This window comes from Podarcis vaucheri, assembly GCF_965113315.1.
Source record: "Podarcis vaucheri genome assembly, chromosome: 10".
NCBI lineage: Eukaryota > Metazoa > Chordata > Lepidosauria > Squamata > Lacertidae > Podarcis > Podarcis vaucheri.
The window spans coordinates 49,064,851-49,083,160 of record NC_138748.1 but is presented as its reverse complement, the minus strand read 5'-3'; the positions used below and the strand labels follow the sequence as shown (position 1 = coordinate 49,083,160).

Below are 18,310 nucleotides of genomic sequence, written 5' to 3'. Positions count from 1 at the left end.
GTCCATCACCGCGACACCCCCATCTCTCTCCCCGCCTCAGCATCGCCTCGCAAAACGAAAGAACCAGAGTGACGCAAGCACAGCTCGTGCCCTATCAGCAACTGCCCCACTCCCTCCACAGCATCTGCGGGTGACGTTGCAAGAGTGGGAAGGCCCGACATCACCCCGCCCACGAGAGAGGGAGGAGCTGGGTGTGTGTAAAGGAATTAGCGTCTCAGGTGCTTGGCGCGTACTGATGACATCACGACCTTTCGCTAAGACCGGAGAAAGCGATAGGTCGTGCGCCAGGCGTAATGATGGGAACGCCGGCAGCTGATAGGGTGGAGGCGGAACGGGAGGCGGGGCGAAGCGGGCCCTTGCCGGAAAAAGCTCGCACGTGTCCAAGCGGGGGACGCTTTCTAGGGGGTCGCGTGGCTTTCTCTTTTGCCAGCTGAGGCCATGAGCTGCCCCGTCACCTGCGCTGCTTGGGTTCCTCGCGGCGTCGCCAAGGAGACGCCCGACAAGGTGAGCGTGGAAGCGGGAAGCGGCTTTCCTTCCTGGCCCCAGCTGCCTCTGAGCGTCTCTCTCGTTAGTCCGAAGCAGCAGCGGTGCAGTCACTTGTAGGGCTACCAATGCAACGAGGGAGCTTTATCAGTGCTCAGGCAGGAAAATGGTCGAGAGAGGGGGGGGGGCGAAGCCAGTTCTGGTCTGCCGTTTGTAACAGCAGCAGCAGCAACAGCGCTGTGGAATTTCTCAGCGCAAGCCCTGCACGAGTCTGTTCAGAAATAAGGCCGTCGAGCTAAGTAGGGCTTACTCCCAGGTGTGTGTGTTTGTATTGGGAGCTTAAGTAGGCTTGGGCGTGTTAAACTGTCGGATGGCAGCAAAGACCGTACGAATAGACAAGCCATATCTCCTGTCTCCTGGAAAATATAAAAGGCAACATTTATTAGGATCTGCTTCTTGGATTGCAGTGCCCTCCCGGTGAGACATGTTCTGATTAATACATTGTGATATATATTATTATACAATGTTTATATCCTGTCTTTCATTCTAAAGTTTATAACGTGACTTAGAACAACTTCTGTTTCATGTAAAATCAATCTAAACCCCCCAGCAAGGGAATAGTCATAAAAAAACCTGTTGCCTCTTTTTCTTTTGCCCCCTAATGGAGCCATGTTGCTACTTTTACCATTTTTGCCCCTTTTCTTTTGTGTAACATCCCTCACCCACCAAGCCTTGGCCCAATATTTACTTGTAGCATTCAGCCGCCTTCTTGTTTTTGCTTGAGGATTGCTGATGGGGCCTTATTGGAGAAGTCTCTAGTCATAATGAAAAGTTGCGTAGAATGTGGATATCTGTTACTTTGGGACACTCCAATTCCAGCTTGTCCACCCAGTGCCTCTCATTGTTGAAAATATTGTTCTAAGGTTACTGCACAGCTGTTCTGTGATGTTATTGATTCTCAGTTTCCATTTGTTTTCAATGGCTTATTTGATTGGGCTGAATAAAAGCATGCTTTTTAAAAAGTCAAGGATGCTACTGTCTGTTAGACTGTGTTGATAGAACTTCTTTACAAACCTATTCAAATGTCCTTTTAAATAAAAACTACCTGACATGAACTGTGTGTACTCTGTACTCTGTGTGTTCACTTTGCAGGTTCATCTTGAAACAGATGAATTGAAACGCTTGGTCTCTGAAGCCAAAGAGAGACTGCAGTAAGTCTTGGTAATATTGAAGCAGAAATTAGGGGAAAGTTAATATATTGTAGGTCATACTGGTGTTTTTTAATCCTAGACAAGTTAATCTAGGAACTCAGCTAGATTTGTAAAGAAAAGGCATTTTATATGTGTTGTATATATGATATAACACTGTGACATCAGGTGACGCTGTGGTCTTTCCCTACCGGATTTCCCTGTATGAGCTTGTAATACGTTTAACTGAATCGCTGCTTTGACTTGCCTAGATAAACTGTAATTTTACTGCATTCCAGCACCTGTCAGGTGGGCAGGTTAACAGAGTGAGTTGAATAAGAACATAATAAGAGCTTGCTGGATCAGACCAGTGACCTATCTAATCCAGTATCCTGTTCTCACTGTGGCCAACCAGATGCCGGTGAGAAACCGTCAAGCAGCAACTGAGCACACGAGCCTTCTTCCCTCCTGTGGTCTCCAGAAACTGGTATCCAGAAGCATTACTGCTTCCAACTGTGGAGGCAGAACAGAGCCTTCATGGCTGGTAGCCATTGACATCTTATTCTACATGAATGGTGAAGAAGCATAGAATTGTATAAGTGAGAATATAAAAGAAAATCGTTTCTTGCGTATTTCTAGGTTTGTTCTTTGTTACACCTTTGTTTGCACATGTTCATAAGACATAATAATTTTAAAAGATTATTGCTCATGTGTTACATTTTTGTACTTGATTGCCACGGAACATCTCTCAGCCCAGGATAGCAAAATAATACTTATTTGCAGGAGTAAACCTGCCAAGAGCAAGGATATGAATGTTAACTTTCACATCCCTGCTTTGTAACTTTTTTGGTCTATAGAGGAAGCAAAACATTTGAAAATAGTATGGGAGGGGAATAAAATATAGCTACACAAGCTGAGGATGCCACTGTGTATAAGGTCATAGTGAACTTATGAACTTGAGTGATGTGGTGGCTTATATGGAGGGTATTTGATTCAGTTTAGGTGCACACAGGTTCCTTCATGTTAGGAGGAGAGTAAAAGCTGTAGCTTTGGCACCTTGATGTTTGGCCTGTTCATTTCTGCCATTAAGGTGGTTGCTGCTGCTACTCAATACTAATACACCAGTGAACCTCAAGGAAGGAGGCGTGAGACTTACAACTGAATCCTTTCCATATGAATGCTTACTTGGGAGAACATCACACTGAGTTCAATGGGATTTGCACCACAAGGAGTGTGTTTAAGACTTGCAGAGTCAGTGGAAAAGAAGTGATACGGAATTGCGTGTTAGTGACTAAATACTAAGTGGTGACATTCTAGTGACATTCAGTTGAGCAAAGTATGTTGTACTTTTTCTTGCATAAAGAGATGCTAGTGATGATGATGATGATGAACAGGAAGAGGCTTCAGGAGGCACCATGGATGTTGCTGATGCTGAGGCAACTAGCTCAGCTCCCAACGATGAGGACCATGAAGAAAATGAAAAGCTGGATGACGATGAACTGGCAGAATATGACCTGGATAATTATGATGAGGAAGATGAAGGTAACATGACTTGTTTCTGTGTTTCCTACCATCCCACCAGCAAATTCTTCACAAGTTGTTGTAATATGTTTGCTCTGAGCATTCGAAGATAGATCACAAAGGGTCAATGTTGCATAGGAAAGAGTATAGAGTTGAAAACACTCCATAGGAATTAGTACTTGTATGAAATCAAGGGAAATGGATTTATACATTTTATGGGCAAGGAGCTTCATTTGAAGTGCCACTTGACTTTCATCTGTTTTTGATAATGCAAAGGAGGTTTGGGCTTCACAGGGTTTGGAAGATCAGAAAGGGCTTTGGGGAAGGATCCTCCAATCCCAGGATCCAAAAACTAAGAATCTACCTGGGAATAAGGCACATTGAATTTAGGGGCACTTATTTCTGAAGGCATGGATAGGATTACATTGCAAAACTTGCAAGTTGAATGAATACCTTCACATGATTTGTATCTGGTTGGCTGCAGTGAGAAAAAGGGTGGCTGATTAACCTTTGCTCTGATCTAACAATGCTCTTCTTATTATCTCAGGAGAGGACTCTTATCACTAAGCCTGTCAATTATTTAAACCCTGAGTGTGGAGGAAAACTTGATCCACCAAATCTTTTTCAAAAGCAATCACTCTTCCCCATTAGGACAGGATGGGGAAAATTTCTAATAAATGGTGGAAAAAGGCTACTACAACTGAAGCACCAGAATAAAAATAATTAGGTATCCATCATCAATTTATTTGGTTCGGTCTTGAACCCAGATGCTCTGTGCTCTAAACACTTTTTCTGTAGCGAGATTACCCTGCAATAGGTGGATATTTTCTCATCTTTACATTTAAATTGGTTCATAGTAAATATATTTCAGTGAATTTTCATTAAGCTCCAGCTTCTAAAACCTTGTGCTGAAGGAGAGCCGTGCTTTTTGCTAAAATGTTGTTTTTTAAAGGCAAACCGTTTTATGACAATTCAAATAGCATTTCATTGTTCCATCATAAAACATTTTATGTTCTCTCTTGTGCTTCATTTTGACCAATAATTTTACTAAGGAAACAGTTGCTTGCTAAGGTTTCACGTCGATGTAAGTTTGATATACCTAGCACAGTCTGCCATGTGAAATTGTTAATATTCTTTTACAGGCACTGAGAGTCTTGGAAAGACCCTAGCAGGTCTCACAGTGTATGGAAGCAATGAAAATGATCCTTACGTCACTCTTAAAGATACAGTGAGTACTTTTGTTGAACAAAAGTGGATGCAAAACCTACTAAACTCTTCCTAGCTGTTTGATCTATTCACATCAAGCAGTGGTACCCTTAGGGTTACATGTGCATGTAGCCTGCATATTTGTGTATTGGGTTTTGTCTTACTTCATATGGTGTCTAGTTATTTAACCCACGTCCCTTGTTACAGAAATATTTAAATTTGTAAAGAATTAGTTGAGTTTGTTCCTTCACTCATAAGTATAGCCTCATTTGGAACTGCTTACACTCAAGACCAGCTTTTTGAGGTGACTAATTTCTCACCTTCAATTGTATTCTGTGTTCAGGGTTCCTTAAACTGACCTCTGTTGATGGTTTTCTCTAAGCGTGAAGTTGGAGTGATGATCTTCTTGTCCTTTTCAACACTGTCACTTACTTTAAGCTGACTGCATTTCCTACTTAAAGTAAAGGTACCCCCTGACCGTTAAGTCCAGTCATGGACAACTCTGGGGTTGCAGCGCTCATCTCGCTCTATAGGCCATGGGAGCCGGCGTTTGTCTGCAGACAGCTTCTGGGTCATGTGGCCAGCATGACTAAGCCGCTTCTGGCGAACCAGAGCAGCACACGGAAACGCCGTTTACCTTCCTGCCGGAGTGGTACCTATTTATCTACTTGCACTTGACATGCTTTTGAACTGCTAGGTGGGCAGGAGCTGGGACCGAACAATGGGATCTCACCCCGTCCCAGGGATTTGAACTGACAACCTTCCGATCGGCAAGCCCTAGGCTCTCTGGTTTAGATCACCTGCATCCCTTGCATTTCATACTTATTTGGGTCTAAATCCCAGTGAAGTAGGTCAATCAGGAAATCCCACTAACCACGCATATTCAATTTATATACTGCTCTTCATCACATAATAAAAGCAAGGTAAACACATGCATGTGCACGCACGCACAAATAATCATATTTTTGTATGATTCTTTGACAGTTTTGTCTGAAGGCATTCTGCTTTATCCTCTGGGAGGCTTGGGGTGAGGTGGATTATCTTGCTACTCTTTTTGTATACTCTGTGGTGGTGCTGTTCTGAAATACGGGGGAAAGGAAGGGATGGCGGGGATGAAATGTAATGGTGCATCTTGACTTTATTATAACGAAATGCATATCTAATCTGTATATGTAGTAATTTTGTTAGGTATGTGAAAATCACAACAATATTACTTGAGGTTTCAATTTTGGGCACTGCTATCCCAGTTCTTCCTGCTAATCATCAAGCTCTTTCTGAATGCTTAGACTGCAACCCTAACCCCACTTACTTGGGAGTAAGGCCCATTGTATTCATTAGGACTTATGTCTGAGAGAGCATGGTTAGGATTGCACCCTTATTTATCCCATCAGGCACAGTGCTGTTTTTGAATGCTTTTTGACCCCTATATTCATAGAAGCTTAAGCTGATATCCAAAGAATCAAGTCACTATTTTAGTACACCCAAAGCAATTGAGATTTTGTTCCCTTGGGCATCAGTTCCCTATATCACATGGCAACTGCTTTTGAAACAGTGGGGAATTTCAAGAGTAAGTAGCTATGTGGAAGGGGAAGTGGGTGGGGGCATACTGGTCATTCCCAAGTGTTTGAACGCACCTAAAATAGCCTTCGATTCTGACCATTGCGTACAGCAGTGTTCTAACATTACTGAGCATTCTCTTTTAGGAGCAATATGAGCATGAAGACTTCATGATTAAGCCCAGTGACAACTTTGTCGTGTGTGGCAGAGTTGATAAGGACCACTGCAGTCTAGAAGTGCACGGTGGGTAAAGCCTTCTTGCTTTTAATATAGTGCTAGCAAATATTTGGTTTATCTGTTATTACGGTCAACTGATTCTTTCGCCTATGGATTTCCATCATCTAAAAACGAGTTAACTTCAGACATTACCTTTTACAGTTGCAGCAGGGGAAGGGAACGTTTTTGGCTTGGTGGGCCAGATCTGCATCTGTTCCCACCCTTGCGAGCTGACTTTGGCAGATGAGAATCGCCTAATGTCCAGGGTGGTTGATAGGTTGGAGTCTGCAGACCAACCGTCAGAGTCCAGTGAGAGAGGTGTTTCCTTGCAGCTCAGGATGCTCTGGTGTCCAAACCAATACGGGATGAACCACAGAGTGGATCCATCTCTTTGTAGCTGCAGTTCCCAGAGGAATCATCCTTTGATGAATCCTGGTCTAGGGCCACAACACGCCTGAGTTGTCATCTTTCACCTTTACTTGCACTATTGTTTGCCCAGTGTGTTTCTTGTTTGGGGTGGTTAGACTTGCTAAATGCAGAAGTCAAACTGTTGCTGTTGACAACACAACTTTGTGTCTCGCTAACGACGCTAGGAGACTTTGTCAGCAACTCTGCAATACATCAGTTTTCCCCGCCTCCTAGAAGGCGGGGAAAGAGGGAAAAGTTCATGCCTGTCAGGCTTGAATTGTAAGTTGTGTGGGCCTGACCTAAAGTAATTATACTGTGGTGCTGAAGGATCTTGGAAATGCTTTCACATACCTAACATTCGGTGTTTTCAGTACTTGATGCACACTGGCATAACTGCATGTTTGCTTCATATTCAAGGGTCTGCTTTGTTAACCAGTCTACTTTTTTTTCTCCACAAGAGGTTTTTTTTAATTATTATTTATTATTATCTCTAAGCAACATACATATGAAAGCTTTCCCAGCAGAATGGTCTCTGCCATGGGTGTCTCTTTCATTTGCTGCTCTTTTCTGTGTTTTTAGCTGTTATTTAAAGCTGTTTTTGTCATATTGTGTGTCACCTTGACATATGTGGAAGAAGTTTAAGATATTATCGACAAAAACAAAAAGTATATAAATTACAAAATTTAATTCATACAGTTTATAACCATGAGGAGGACTCGTTTTACGTCCATCATGATATCCTCTTATCAGCATATCCTTTGAGTGCGGAATGGCTGAACTTTGATCCTAACCCAGAGGATTCCGCAGGTAAGTTAATTGCAAGATTTTTCTAAATTCCATTTGGAGCTTTTTGGATAGCAGTTTTGGCACATCTGGCCAGCACACTCCCCTGCCTCTTCCCTCCCCCCCAAAAATCTTGTTTTAAAAGACTAATGGCTCAGGAATTGTTTTTATTTATGCATTTCTATACCATCCTTCACCATGCAGTCACCATGCGGTGTACAGCATATTAAAACATACTGGAACATATTCTAAACCCAAGGGGAAAATATGAAGTAAATGCAACATAAAATAAAATAGAGGGTGCAATTTCAGACAAGGTATACAGTTCTTTGCTTCCCAAAGCCTAGTAAAGGAGGTATATCTTCACCTTCCTTCTAAAAGAGTACAATGCTGAGGTATGTTGCATCTTAGTGGGGAGACAGTTCCATAGTTTAGAGCTGCCACTAAAAAGGCCCTATTATGCACCCCTATACTGCTGATATGGTCCCTCATTTTTTATCTAGTGCAAGCTGACAACTGCTGTTTATTTTATTGTGAGAATTTCTTATAATTACTCCAAGTAGCTTTTAAATGTGTGAATTTTCACCTTATATTTATATTGAGAAATGTGTGCTGGATTTGGATGTAGGCAACTTAGGTTCAGATTTCCAATTGCCTGTGAAGTTCACTAAGTGTTTTTTGGCAGATTATTGTGTCTCTGAAGGAATGCAGGATACAAAGACAGTGATTAAAATCCTACTCTGTCTCACAGCACATTTTAATTGAAATATATTATGACAATACTATAAGGCTGGGGAACATGTGTATTATATATGTGCATATTTGGTAGTATATAATATGTATGTCTGTTTAAGTACCACAGAAAAATGAACAACTATCTTTATTTTCAATGAGAAGTGGTTTATTTACTTAGCATTTATATCCTACTTACCTATGGTAAACTGAATCTCAAGAAAGCGTACCCATAGAAATCTAACATTGTGAATTCATGAGATGACTTGCTTTAAAAATTGCAATCCTACTGAGGTAGTTCCATGAGGAAATAGCAGACACTAAAGGTAAAGGTAAAGGTACCCCTGCCCGTACGGGCCAGTCTTGCCAGACTCTAGGGTTGTGCGCTCACCTCACTCTATAGGCCGGGAGCCAGCGCTGTCCGCAGACACTTCTGGGTCACGTGGCCAGCGTGACGAAGCTGCTCTGGCGAACCAGCGCAGCACACGGAATGCCGTTTACCTTCCCGCTGGTAAGCTGTCCCTATTTATCTACTTGCACCCAAAGGTGCTTTCGAACTGCTAGGTTGGCAGGCGCTGGAACCGAACGACGGGAGTGCACCCCGCCGCGGGGATTCGAACCGCCGACCTTTCGATCGGCAAGTCCTAGGCGCTGAGGCTTTAACCCACAGCGCCACCCACGTCCCTAGCAATGTGTTAAAAATGTGTAGGATTCATGAAGTAACTTGATTATTTTGGGTGTTCTTCCATCAGGGAATTATGTTGCTGTAGGCACAATGAGTCCTGTTATTGAAGTGTGGGACCTTGACGTAGTGGATAGTTTAGAGCCAGTCTTTTCCCTCGGAAGCAAGAAAGCAAAAACGAAGAAGAAGAAAGGGAAAAAGGTAAGTAAGCTGACTTTATTATCAATATCATAGTCAGTAGTAACTTTTTGGGATGAAGGCCAAAAGGAGCTTCTCACTTTCTGTGCTTACACATTGCATTTTCAAACCATTGGATAGATTTGTTATTTACAGAACCACCGGATAGTGGTTTTGTTTCTTTTGGAAACAGTTTACAGATACCCAAGAGGGGGGAGGAATTGATTGATCATGTTTGGAACTCGGTATTGGAGAATTGTCGTAACTCATTAGGAGTGTCTCTATGCATAGGTCTGAACAGAGAGAGGTAACTTGGATTTAATTCAGAAGTATTTGGGTGGGACTAGTTCCCCGTAGACTGTTCCCAGTGATGATAGCCACTTTGACAAAGATGAGAAGTGGGGATTGGGGGCACTGTGGTTGGAATCAGGTGGAGGTGGGCAGCATCTTGTGGGATCTTCAGCTAGTCCAAAAGTATTTCCTCGAGACATCTAGCCTCTCTTCTTTGAGCTTCAGTTTGTGAAGGGGCTTGTCAGCAGAAGGGCAGAATGGGGGAAAGAGACCAAGGATTTAGGTTGCAAGTTCTGCCCATGGAAAGAGTCTGGCTGTATCTTGGGAAGGGCTGTAGCTCAGTGGTGGAGCACGTGGTATGTGTGCAGAAGGCCGAGCGTTCAATTCCTGGCACCTCTAGGTAGGACTGGGATAGATTTGCGTCTGAATCCCTGCACAGCCGCTGCCATTCAGCATAGGCAACAGTGAACTAGATGCTGGACAACTGGTCTGACTTGGTTTAAGGCTGCTTGCAAGAGAATATAAACTGGAAGAGTTTATAGAATATAAACTGGAAGAGTGGGGCAAGAGAATATAAACTGGAATTGCCTCAGAAGCTGTAGGAACTCTCTGGACCAGGGCTGCGTGTCTTGAAATGATTGGGCCTAGGTTATTCATGTTAATATTGGTGGGCCAGCTCTGAGTAGGATCAGCACTGGCTAAAACCCTGTGCTTTTTCCATGTTTGTTCCATGTAAAGGAGCATTGGAATTGGCTGCTTGAGCATGCTTGCTTATTGAAGTAAATGTGGAAGCTATAAAGGACTTCTTAATGTTTTTATATAAAGAATGCATCTAAAGAAGACCATCAAGAAGGGCATACCGATGCAGTGCTTGACCTTTCATGGAATAAACAACTCAGGTAAGTAAAAATGAAGGTAACATAGCGTAAAGATAATTTGTAGAAATATTTTTGCGCGTGTGTATTCGCATAAAGGTAAAGGTAAAGGTACCCCTGCCCGAACGGGCCAGTCTTGACAGACTCTGGGGTTTGTGCGCCCATCTCACATCTATAGGCCGGGGGCCAGCGCTGTCCGGAGACACTTCCGGGTCACGTGGCCAGCGTGACAAAGCTGCATCTGGCGAGCCAGCACAGCACACGGAACGCCGTTTACCTTCCCGCTGGTAAGCGGTACCTATTTATCTACTTGCACCCGGGGGTGCTTTCGAACTGCTAGGTTGGCAGGCGCTGGGACCGAGCAGCGGGAGCACACCCCGCCGCGGGGATTCGAACCGCCGACCTTTCGATCGGCAAGCCCTAGGCGCTGAGGCTTTAACCCACAGCGCCACCCGCGTCCCGTGTATTCGCATACTTGACAACAGATAACAACAGATATTGAAGAATTGTGCTCAAGTGTATTCGCATACTTGAGCACAATTCTTCAATATCTGTTGTTATTGGAAATATGGTAGAAAATAGATTTCTGCCCTTGCTATGCCATAGATATTTAAGGAAAAAGTTAATCTATGTGGGAAAGGGAGATTTACACCAATTTCTGGTGTAGATGTGTATTTTAAACGTCTATATTTCTCTGGAGCTCCATTTTAAGTCCTTTTCAGATATTAGGTCTAGCCCTCTGTGCGTAAAAGGCCACACGGGGGGGGGGGGCAGACTCTGCAGATCTGCAGTGCCCATGTGCTAAGGCATGCACAAGCCTGTGCTTGTCGATGTACATTCAAATGTAGAGGTAGTACCTGCTGCCACCGTGTGTGTGTGTGTGTGTGTGTGTGTAAGATTAGATCTAATGTCTAAACAAGGCTTTTGTGTTTATTTTTGCTGGGAGTTCACTGGCAACTTTAATTGCTTTAGTTTTTTTAGTGTCTCCACTCTCCAGAGGTCCCCATTCCAATCTGACAGTCTGGTTTATTAGGAATCATGGTTATTAGTTGCTCCAGGACAATTGCAGCAGATGGCTCTTAGCTCAGATGCTTTTTAGTCAGCAAACCACAGGGCCTTGCCCTTTGAATATTCTAGCTGTTGGCTGTGAGACTAGGTAGTGTTGGGTAAGTAGCTGAAACCTCTGCCAGGTAGGCAGCAGCAGCAGCAGGCTGGTCGTCTTCCTCCTTAGCTCTAGCTTGCCCCTGGAATCTCCTACCTTTTGTAAAGGTTAATTAAATAGTTTAGGAAACAGAACTACATTACCCATTAAGATAGGATGCTGGGATCAGGAAGCAAATTGCATCCAGCCTTTGCCAATCTTTGTTTACCTTTGTAATGCAGTCAGCACACCTTTCAAATACTAATATAAGCCATTAAAAACGCATACGCATTTCAGTGGCTGGAATGACTACTTAAAACAATATGCACCCATTTTTTGTATTTAGGCAGCACTGTTTTGTATCTCTGAGCCTACAGCAGAGTTGAAAAGAGACCAAAATGGGTATGGAATGGGTCTACACTTGGGCCACTGGGCATTCACTTTGTTCATATGAATCCACACACCTCTTTCTTTCAGATCTGTGTTGGCGAGTGCGTCAGCCGACCACTCCGTAATTCTTTGGGATATGTTGAGGGGCACACCAGCAGCAACGCTTTCTCTTCACACAGACAAGGTATGTTGACGATTCCAGAACCATAGACTGTAGTATTTTGGCAACAACAAAACAAAAGAAATGTGTGGCGCATTTAAAGTCTAGCTATAAGCATAAACTGCCATGGACTTGGTAACCCATTCCCCCCAGTGTTTAACTTTTTACCAGAAAACAGCAAAGAGAGCGCCCACCAGCCAGCTGGCTTCATGCAAAATTTGTGTGACCACTTTACTGGTAACTAGGTTAATCAGCTTCTTACTGCCTTGCTTGCAGTACATTTAGCACCTGTGTGGCAAATGAGAGTTTATTAAGGCCCCCGGCACAGAGGAAGTTTTACCTGCTGCATTATTTCAGTCTTGTAGTTCTTAAGGACAGGAGCCCTGCCTGAAAAAGCAGTTAGAGCTCTGGGTGTTTATCAAAAGCAATCTCTGATGGTGTATTCCTGCTCTTCTCCCTTCTGGGAGCTGGTAAGATGAATAGTGCCTTTGCAGGTACTCTGTTAATAGCAGAGCTTTCCAGGTGTAAGCAAGATAATGGTAGGAAGGTTTTTATAAGCACTTAATGTGATTGAAGGGACACGTTTATTCCTTTGAGTTTTCATTAGTTCTTGATTTAGATGAAAAAAGAAATGACAGGTTAGAAGAGGTGTGGAACATGAGGCACCAGTCAAGCAAGGTTTTATGACCTGAGAGAAATGTTGTCTGCCAGTTGTAAAACTGAAATGAAACAGATTTTGAAAGAGTTGTTTTTGTAAAAATAATCAGATTTGAATGATTTGAATGTCAGCAGGCAAACATGAAGATGGAAAAAAATCAGCTTTGGGTTCAAAACCTCAAATTCACACTTCAGTCACACCACGTCTAACAAGAGTAATCAAATCCAAAGGTGGCTGGGGCTCATTCCTTTAATAATGGCTATGGGGTGTTTCAGCAGGTGCTCGTCTTAAATGTTGCTTCAAGGATGAAAAAACACCTCTACTGCCATTTTCTGTTCTGCTGTTTAAAATCACAGCAGGCCCACCATCTCTTGCCTCTGGTAACGCTAAGTGCAAATACCACTGAGACAGGTTTTAGCAGCATACGAAACAACTTAAGTTTCACAACCAAAATATAACACAAAGGAAAATGCCTCTTAATTTTGGGTTTCACCTTTAGCTGCAATTTTCTTAGAAGGGCAGGTGGTGGCAGCTCTGTGATGGAAATTGAGGTCAACTATCAAATTTGATTAATCAGGTGAAACACCATTTCAGCTTGTAATGCTCTCTCTCCATCAGGATGTCTAGATTGCAGAGAGATGAGTGCTGTAGGAATGCCTGCTTGCTACTGTCAGAAACTGTAAATAAAAAAAGTAAATAAAATTCTTGGCCAGGCACCAGGACTCTCCTTTTTCTTTCTCCAACATCCGCAACTTTGATCCAATATTTATTTTGCATGCTAAGGAATGGATCTATTTTGTTTAAAGGTAGCAGGTAACCAGATTTCCAGAAACCTGGCTCTTTGAAGAAAAATTCTCTGTATCAGGAATTACACAAAATGAGATCATATACAGTATATCTTGTGCAACTGAATTTCAGTTGAACTGTGTTTCTCAAATCTAATGTTCTTTGCAGGTGCAGACGCTGCAGTTTCATCCGTTTGAAACACAGACTCTTGTCTCTGGTTCTTACGACAAGTAAGGAAGGGCATGTTATACTTTCACTGCTCTATTTGTACAGTGTAGGAGCTGCATGATTGTAACAGGAGTACAGAAATCATAATGTGGCACTAAAAACACTTTTTGCTTCAGTGCAGGGTTTGGCTTACTCTTTTGTTAACCTTATGTTGTCTGACACACTGGTTTGGTTACACTTCCTTCCTCGGTGATCTCTGAACGGTAGTGTTCAGTCTGATTTTCTTACCGTTACAACCTCTGGGGTATGCTATGCTTTTCTCAATTACTTAACCTAGAATTAAAGAGCTTTTGAAAAGTTTGGCACGGGTGTGGAGGGAGAAGGTTGAACAAAAACCATTTGCATTTGACCAAATAAAAGAACTTCATACCCTGCTTGAGTCAACGCTCTGTTTCTGCTTTCCAGATCAGCAATTTTGTATGACTGCAGAAGTCCACAGGATAACCATCGAACCTGGCGCTTCAGTGGGCAGGTTGAAAGAGTGACTTGGAATCATTTTTCCCCTCACCACTTCTTGGCAAGTACAAGGTTCCCAGTTACCTTTTTCTGCCTTGTGTTTTATGTATTTATGTATTTACACCTATTTATAACATACAAAATGAATGGACAGCAAATACTAAATCGGGACATGCCACCCACAAAAATTAAACTAATCATCAGGCTTGAGGTCTGCTATCTATTGCTGTTCCACTGTACCTGCTACCAACAAGCTCTGCCAAAAACAAACTTCCACCAATGGTGATGGGCCAGACACAGTCCCCAATTTCTCCCAGAGACTCTGCCAACTCCTTACTGCCGCAGATGCTGCTCATCCGCACCCCTCTTTTGCTTCTGGGTATGGCTTGTGTGAGGCCTGATGGCATCATTTGTGGGGCTGAGCTTGACCCACGCATTTCCAGATGTTGTCGTATTGATACCTTCTGCTTTTTAACAGTGCTTGGAACTGTTTTCTCTAGGCCAGCACAGAAGATGGATTTGTATACTGTCTGGATGCTCGTTCGCACAAACCAGTATTTACAATGAAAGCTCATAACGAAGAAGTATCTGGTAAATTTTCTGTTTCTGCCCCAAACAAATGCTAGGTCTCATTTCTATATACAATATAAACCGGGATGGGGGTTAGTTATCCTGTATAGACATGCCTGAGACAAACATGTACTTGCCATTGTGCAGTGTATAAGAGATGACAGATGAAATAGGAAATCTAAGATACCTTGTTTTTACCAGAGGAAGGGGAAGCAGTGATTGGTTGGTTGGTACTGCTAACCAAGGACTTTGAGAGTCCTCAGTGTGTGCCCTTAACGTGAAAAGGAAAGAAGGGTGTGTGTTCAAGACAGTAATGCTCTTATTGGGTCCCAAACGCCAATGTTTTTTATTGGGTCAGTAGGTCCTCTGGCAAATATCCAGCCTTGTCAACCTCTAGGCCTTGCCTTGTTTAATGCAAAACTTGGATTTTAGCTCATTGCAATTTCTTTTTTAAAAGTGCTACAGTAGAAATGTATCCTTGTGTTTTGCAGGACTACAGTTAAGCAGCCAGATTAAAGGATGTCTTGTGACAGCATCTGCAGACAAATATGTGAAAATTTGGGACATATTGGGAGATAAACCTAGTCTGGTTCATTCCAGGGACATGAAAATGGTAATTTCAGTCTTTCTAAAAAAACAACAAACAGTCTTCTCTTTTTAGGATTGTCTGGCATATGGTCATTCAAATGAACCAGGTGCAGATCAGTCTTAAGAATTATCTAATGTATCAAGAGTTTCAGAGTTTTAATTATTGCACACTCACAACACCCGTGAAAGATTTGGAAGTGGGTGTAGAATAAAATATCAAATTAAATATCAAATTAGTAGTACACGTCCACCCAAAAACGATTGTAAAACAAATGCTAGTATTATATAAAGCACATGTATTAAATATGAACATTCAAAATACTGAAAGATCAGTAACTTCATTTAGTGGAGAATACATTGGCCCCAGGGCAATGTGTCCAAACATTATGCAAGTTGTAGTCCAGCAGCCTCTGGAAGCCTATAGGTTCCTCATTCCTCCTCTCAACTATTGATACTATGATTCCTATGCAAAGTTTTATACACTAGCTTGAGACTGGATATGTAGCAGGAAGCTGTAGCAGCACCTGTCCATATTAAGCATACATTCTCAAGTCTCTCTTAGGAAAGGTAGGTAGCTGAGTTTCCAGGGGATCACAAACTAATTATGCTTTGTTTTTTGCCCACAGGGTGTCCTCTTCTGTGCAGCATCTTGCCCAGACTTACCATTTGTTTATGCCTTTGGAGGAGAGAGACAAGGATTACGTGTTTGGGACATAAGCACAATTTCTGCAGGTGAGATTGCTGTTTTTATCTGCATTTAGCATTTAGTTCTAGTTGGCGTGTTCAATCCTGAGAAAGCGATGCTTTGACTAGGCAAACTGCCACAGGAAAATAGGGTATAAAATGTCAGAGAAATGATCAACTTAGCATCCCCTACCATCTATTACAAGAGATTACGCCAGCTGCTCCCAAGTGTGGTAGAGTATACTCCTAAGGCTTCCTGAATTTCTTCTGTAAATGAGGGAAGGGATTGTCAAAGGTGTACTGCATCTGTGGATGTCATTGCATTATTTCCTGGTTTAAAAGAAGTGTGCAACAAACACATTAAGATGGCTTACATGGCAATTATTAAAGGCCAGAATTAATGTAGTAGTACTAACAGAACTACTCTTCTTATTTGTGTTACAGTGAATGAAGTGTTTGGAAACCGACAGAGGCTGGTGATTGCCACATCAAGTTCTGAAGCAAAAAATTCTGCTAGTGGCTGCAGCAGTGATCCAGATGCTGCAATGGAACCGTGATCTGGTATTACATTTTGCACTGTATAATATAAAGTGAATATTGATACCATGACTGTGCAAAAATGATTTATCTACACCTTGGAGGATATTGGGCAAATCTAATCTTACAATCTGTTAATGTAAAAGCTTGAGCTGCCCACATAAGCTGTTCTCGCTAATGAGCAGTGAGCAGAAAGGGAAATTACACAAAAAACTCGCCTCAGCACTTGGTTTTCATGCAATGTATTCATTCTTTGGGAAGTGAAGATTTTAAAATATGTATCTAACTTCATCAAGAAGTCCTTAAGTGCTTCAAGGGGGGAGAAAAGATTCCTACATGAGCAGAAAAGGTTTGAGGAAAAGAATGGTAATTAATGCATGCGTTAAAAAGCAGTGTTTTAATTTTTCCATAAGGAAACAGATTTTAAATGAATCTTCATTCCATAAATATATTAGCAGCAGAACTCCCCAAAATACATGGTTATTAGTAACCATACAGGTAATACTATATGGCACTATATACAGCAAATTGCTGGCTCATGCTAAAACCAAATCTGCATTATAAGCATGCTTTCCTGTATTGATCCTGTACTGTATATTAACAGTATCATCTGCAAATACTAGTTGTCTTAACACATGGGCAATTCATTGGTGTACAATGAATATTGATTTAAGTAAGTTCATATTGAGCCCAAACTAATGTATACATCACTTGGGGTGGGGGAGGAGTCAGGGCACTGTTCTGCTGTGATGGCATACAAATCAAATTTATTAACTGTAAATGAGGGTATCTGTTCTTGTTCCAAGCAGCTGACAAGAAAAACTGACAGCTACACTTCTGTATTCTAAAGTCATGCATTGCACTTCAACCAAATCACCAGTAGCAGTTTCCACACTTGAAGTGGATAGGTGATAAGTTTGTTTTTACCCTTCTTGGAAACCTCTGAGTGCATGCGCCATTTTCATAAGGGGGTGAGATCTGGTCCTTGCCCAGAAATTCACTGTAGTGTAATAAACATGATTTTAGGAAGTCGAGTCGATTTATATTTTAAGTCCTCCATTTCTTATTTGTGGCAAGAGAGTGCGTCATTTGTCACATACATGTTTGTATTAAGCCTACAGGTGTCACTCCTCACAGAGTTTATCAATTCCTCTTCCTCTGAAGACTCATCCTCCTCATCTTCTTGGGCTGAGAGACTGGAGGTTGGTCCTTTACAGATTTTTAGGTGGCGAGTGAGATGATATTTTGTTAAATAAGCCTTGGAGCATTTTTCACAGACATAGTCCCGCTTCCCTTCATGAGAATTTAAGTGTTTCTTTAGATGGTTTGTCCTCAAGAACAGCTTCTCACATTGGGGACATTTAAGTTGGCGTTCTCTAAACAAGGAAGAAAATAAGCATTTGTAATTATGATTGAATGTAGACTGATAGAGATATATTTATTTATCTATCTATCTAAAAAAAAACACCACTTATTGATCTGGTTTCCATGTCACCAGTTGAGCTAAGCTGTGGTTTAAAGTAGGGCTGGGTGATAGCAGATATTAAACATGGCAATACACAGTGATGATGAAACAAGCAGCTGCGTTGGCTCCAGCCCTGTGAGGCACCAGGGTGAAACTGCCACTACTCTTAACGAAGGAGCTGAGGTGGTTTCACCCCACCACCTCATGAGGCTGGGGACAGTGCAGCTTGTTCCCACTGCTGGGAACAGGCGGCCCCCACCCTGGTTCCTTGCCTGAACTGCCTTCTGCTGGCGGGGGGAGGGGGTAGGAGCAGTTTAAAGATTCCAGGGATGAACAAGCTGTATTGGCCTGGTGGTACAGCTCGCTTCTCCCTCTGCCACCAGTGGCTTATTTAAATTTCTCCATTAAGAGGCGCCTGGATGCCTGCCCCTCAGCAGAGAAGTCTTAAGACAGCTCCACCTCCAGCCTGCACCACCTCCAGCCTGCACAAGCAGGGGGGAGGCTTTGTTGGCCTTCTCCTCCCACCCAT

The 18,310-nt window shown here is 42.4% G+C and overlaps 2 protein-coding genes across 7 annotated transcripts in view; one reads left to right on the top strand and one right to left on the bottom strand.

Moving 5' to 3' along the window:
* Positions 1-339: 339 nt before the first annotated feature.
* PWP1 (PWP1 homolog, endonuclein) lies at positions 340-17,468 on the top strand. Of its 2 annotated transcripts, XM_082241219.1 has the most exons (16): positions 340-504; positions 1,636-1,694; positions 3,034-3,212; positions 4,334-4,419; positions 6,101-6,197; positions 7,275-7,385; positions 8,846-8,976; positions 10,069-10,142; positions 11,737-11,833; positions 13,422-13,483; positions 13,887-13,998; positions 14,438-14,528; positions 14,999-15,120; positions 15,722-15,827; positions 16,224-16,340; positions 17,431-17,468. In XM_082241219.1, the coding sequence occupies exons 1-15, from the start codon at positions 439-441 to the stop codon at positions 16,334-16,336; spliced, it is 1,506 nt and encodes a 501-aa protein (XP_082097345.1). In that variant the 5' UTR covers positions 340-438; the 3' UTR covers positions 16,337-16,340; positions 17,431-17,468. The 2 variants fall into 2 exon arrangements, with proteins under 2 accessions (XP_082097345.1, XP_082097344.1); XM_082241218.1 differs by lacking the exon at positions 17,431-17,468 and having other exon boundaries at positions 16,224-17,345.
* PRDM4 (PR/SET domain 4) overlaps positions 16,695-18,310 on the bottom strand; it is an 18,091-nt gene continuing 16,475 nt past the window's right edge. For all 5 annotated transcript variants that reach the window (XM_082241174.1, XM_082241176.1, XM_082241172.1 and 2 more), the window contains one exon: positions 16,695-17,692. In XM_082241174.1, coding sequence (XP_082097300.1) covers positions 17,380-17,692 — 313 coding nt within the window. In that variant the 3' untranslated portion in view covers positions 16,695-17,379. The remainder of the gene's footprint in view (positions 17,693-18,310) is intronic.

Excerpts from the sequence above, each read along its gene's own strand:
- PWP1 (XM_082241219.1), top strand. The coding sequence starts at position 439 with ATGAGCTGCCCCGTCACCTGCGCTGCTTGGGTTCCTCGCGGCGTCGCC. Across the intron at positions 7,386-8,845 it reads TAACCCAGAGGATTCCGCAG|GGAATTATGTTGCTGTAGGC; the intron begins GTAAGTTAATTG and ends TTCTTCCATCAG. Across the intron at positions 15,121-15,721 it reads ATTCCAGGGACATGAAAATG|GGTGTCCTCTTCTGTGCAGC; the intron begins GTAATTTCAGTC and ends TTTTGCCCACAG.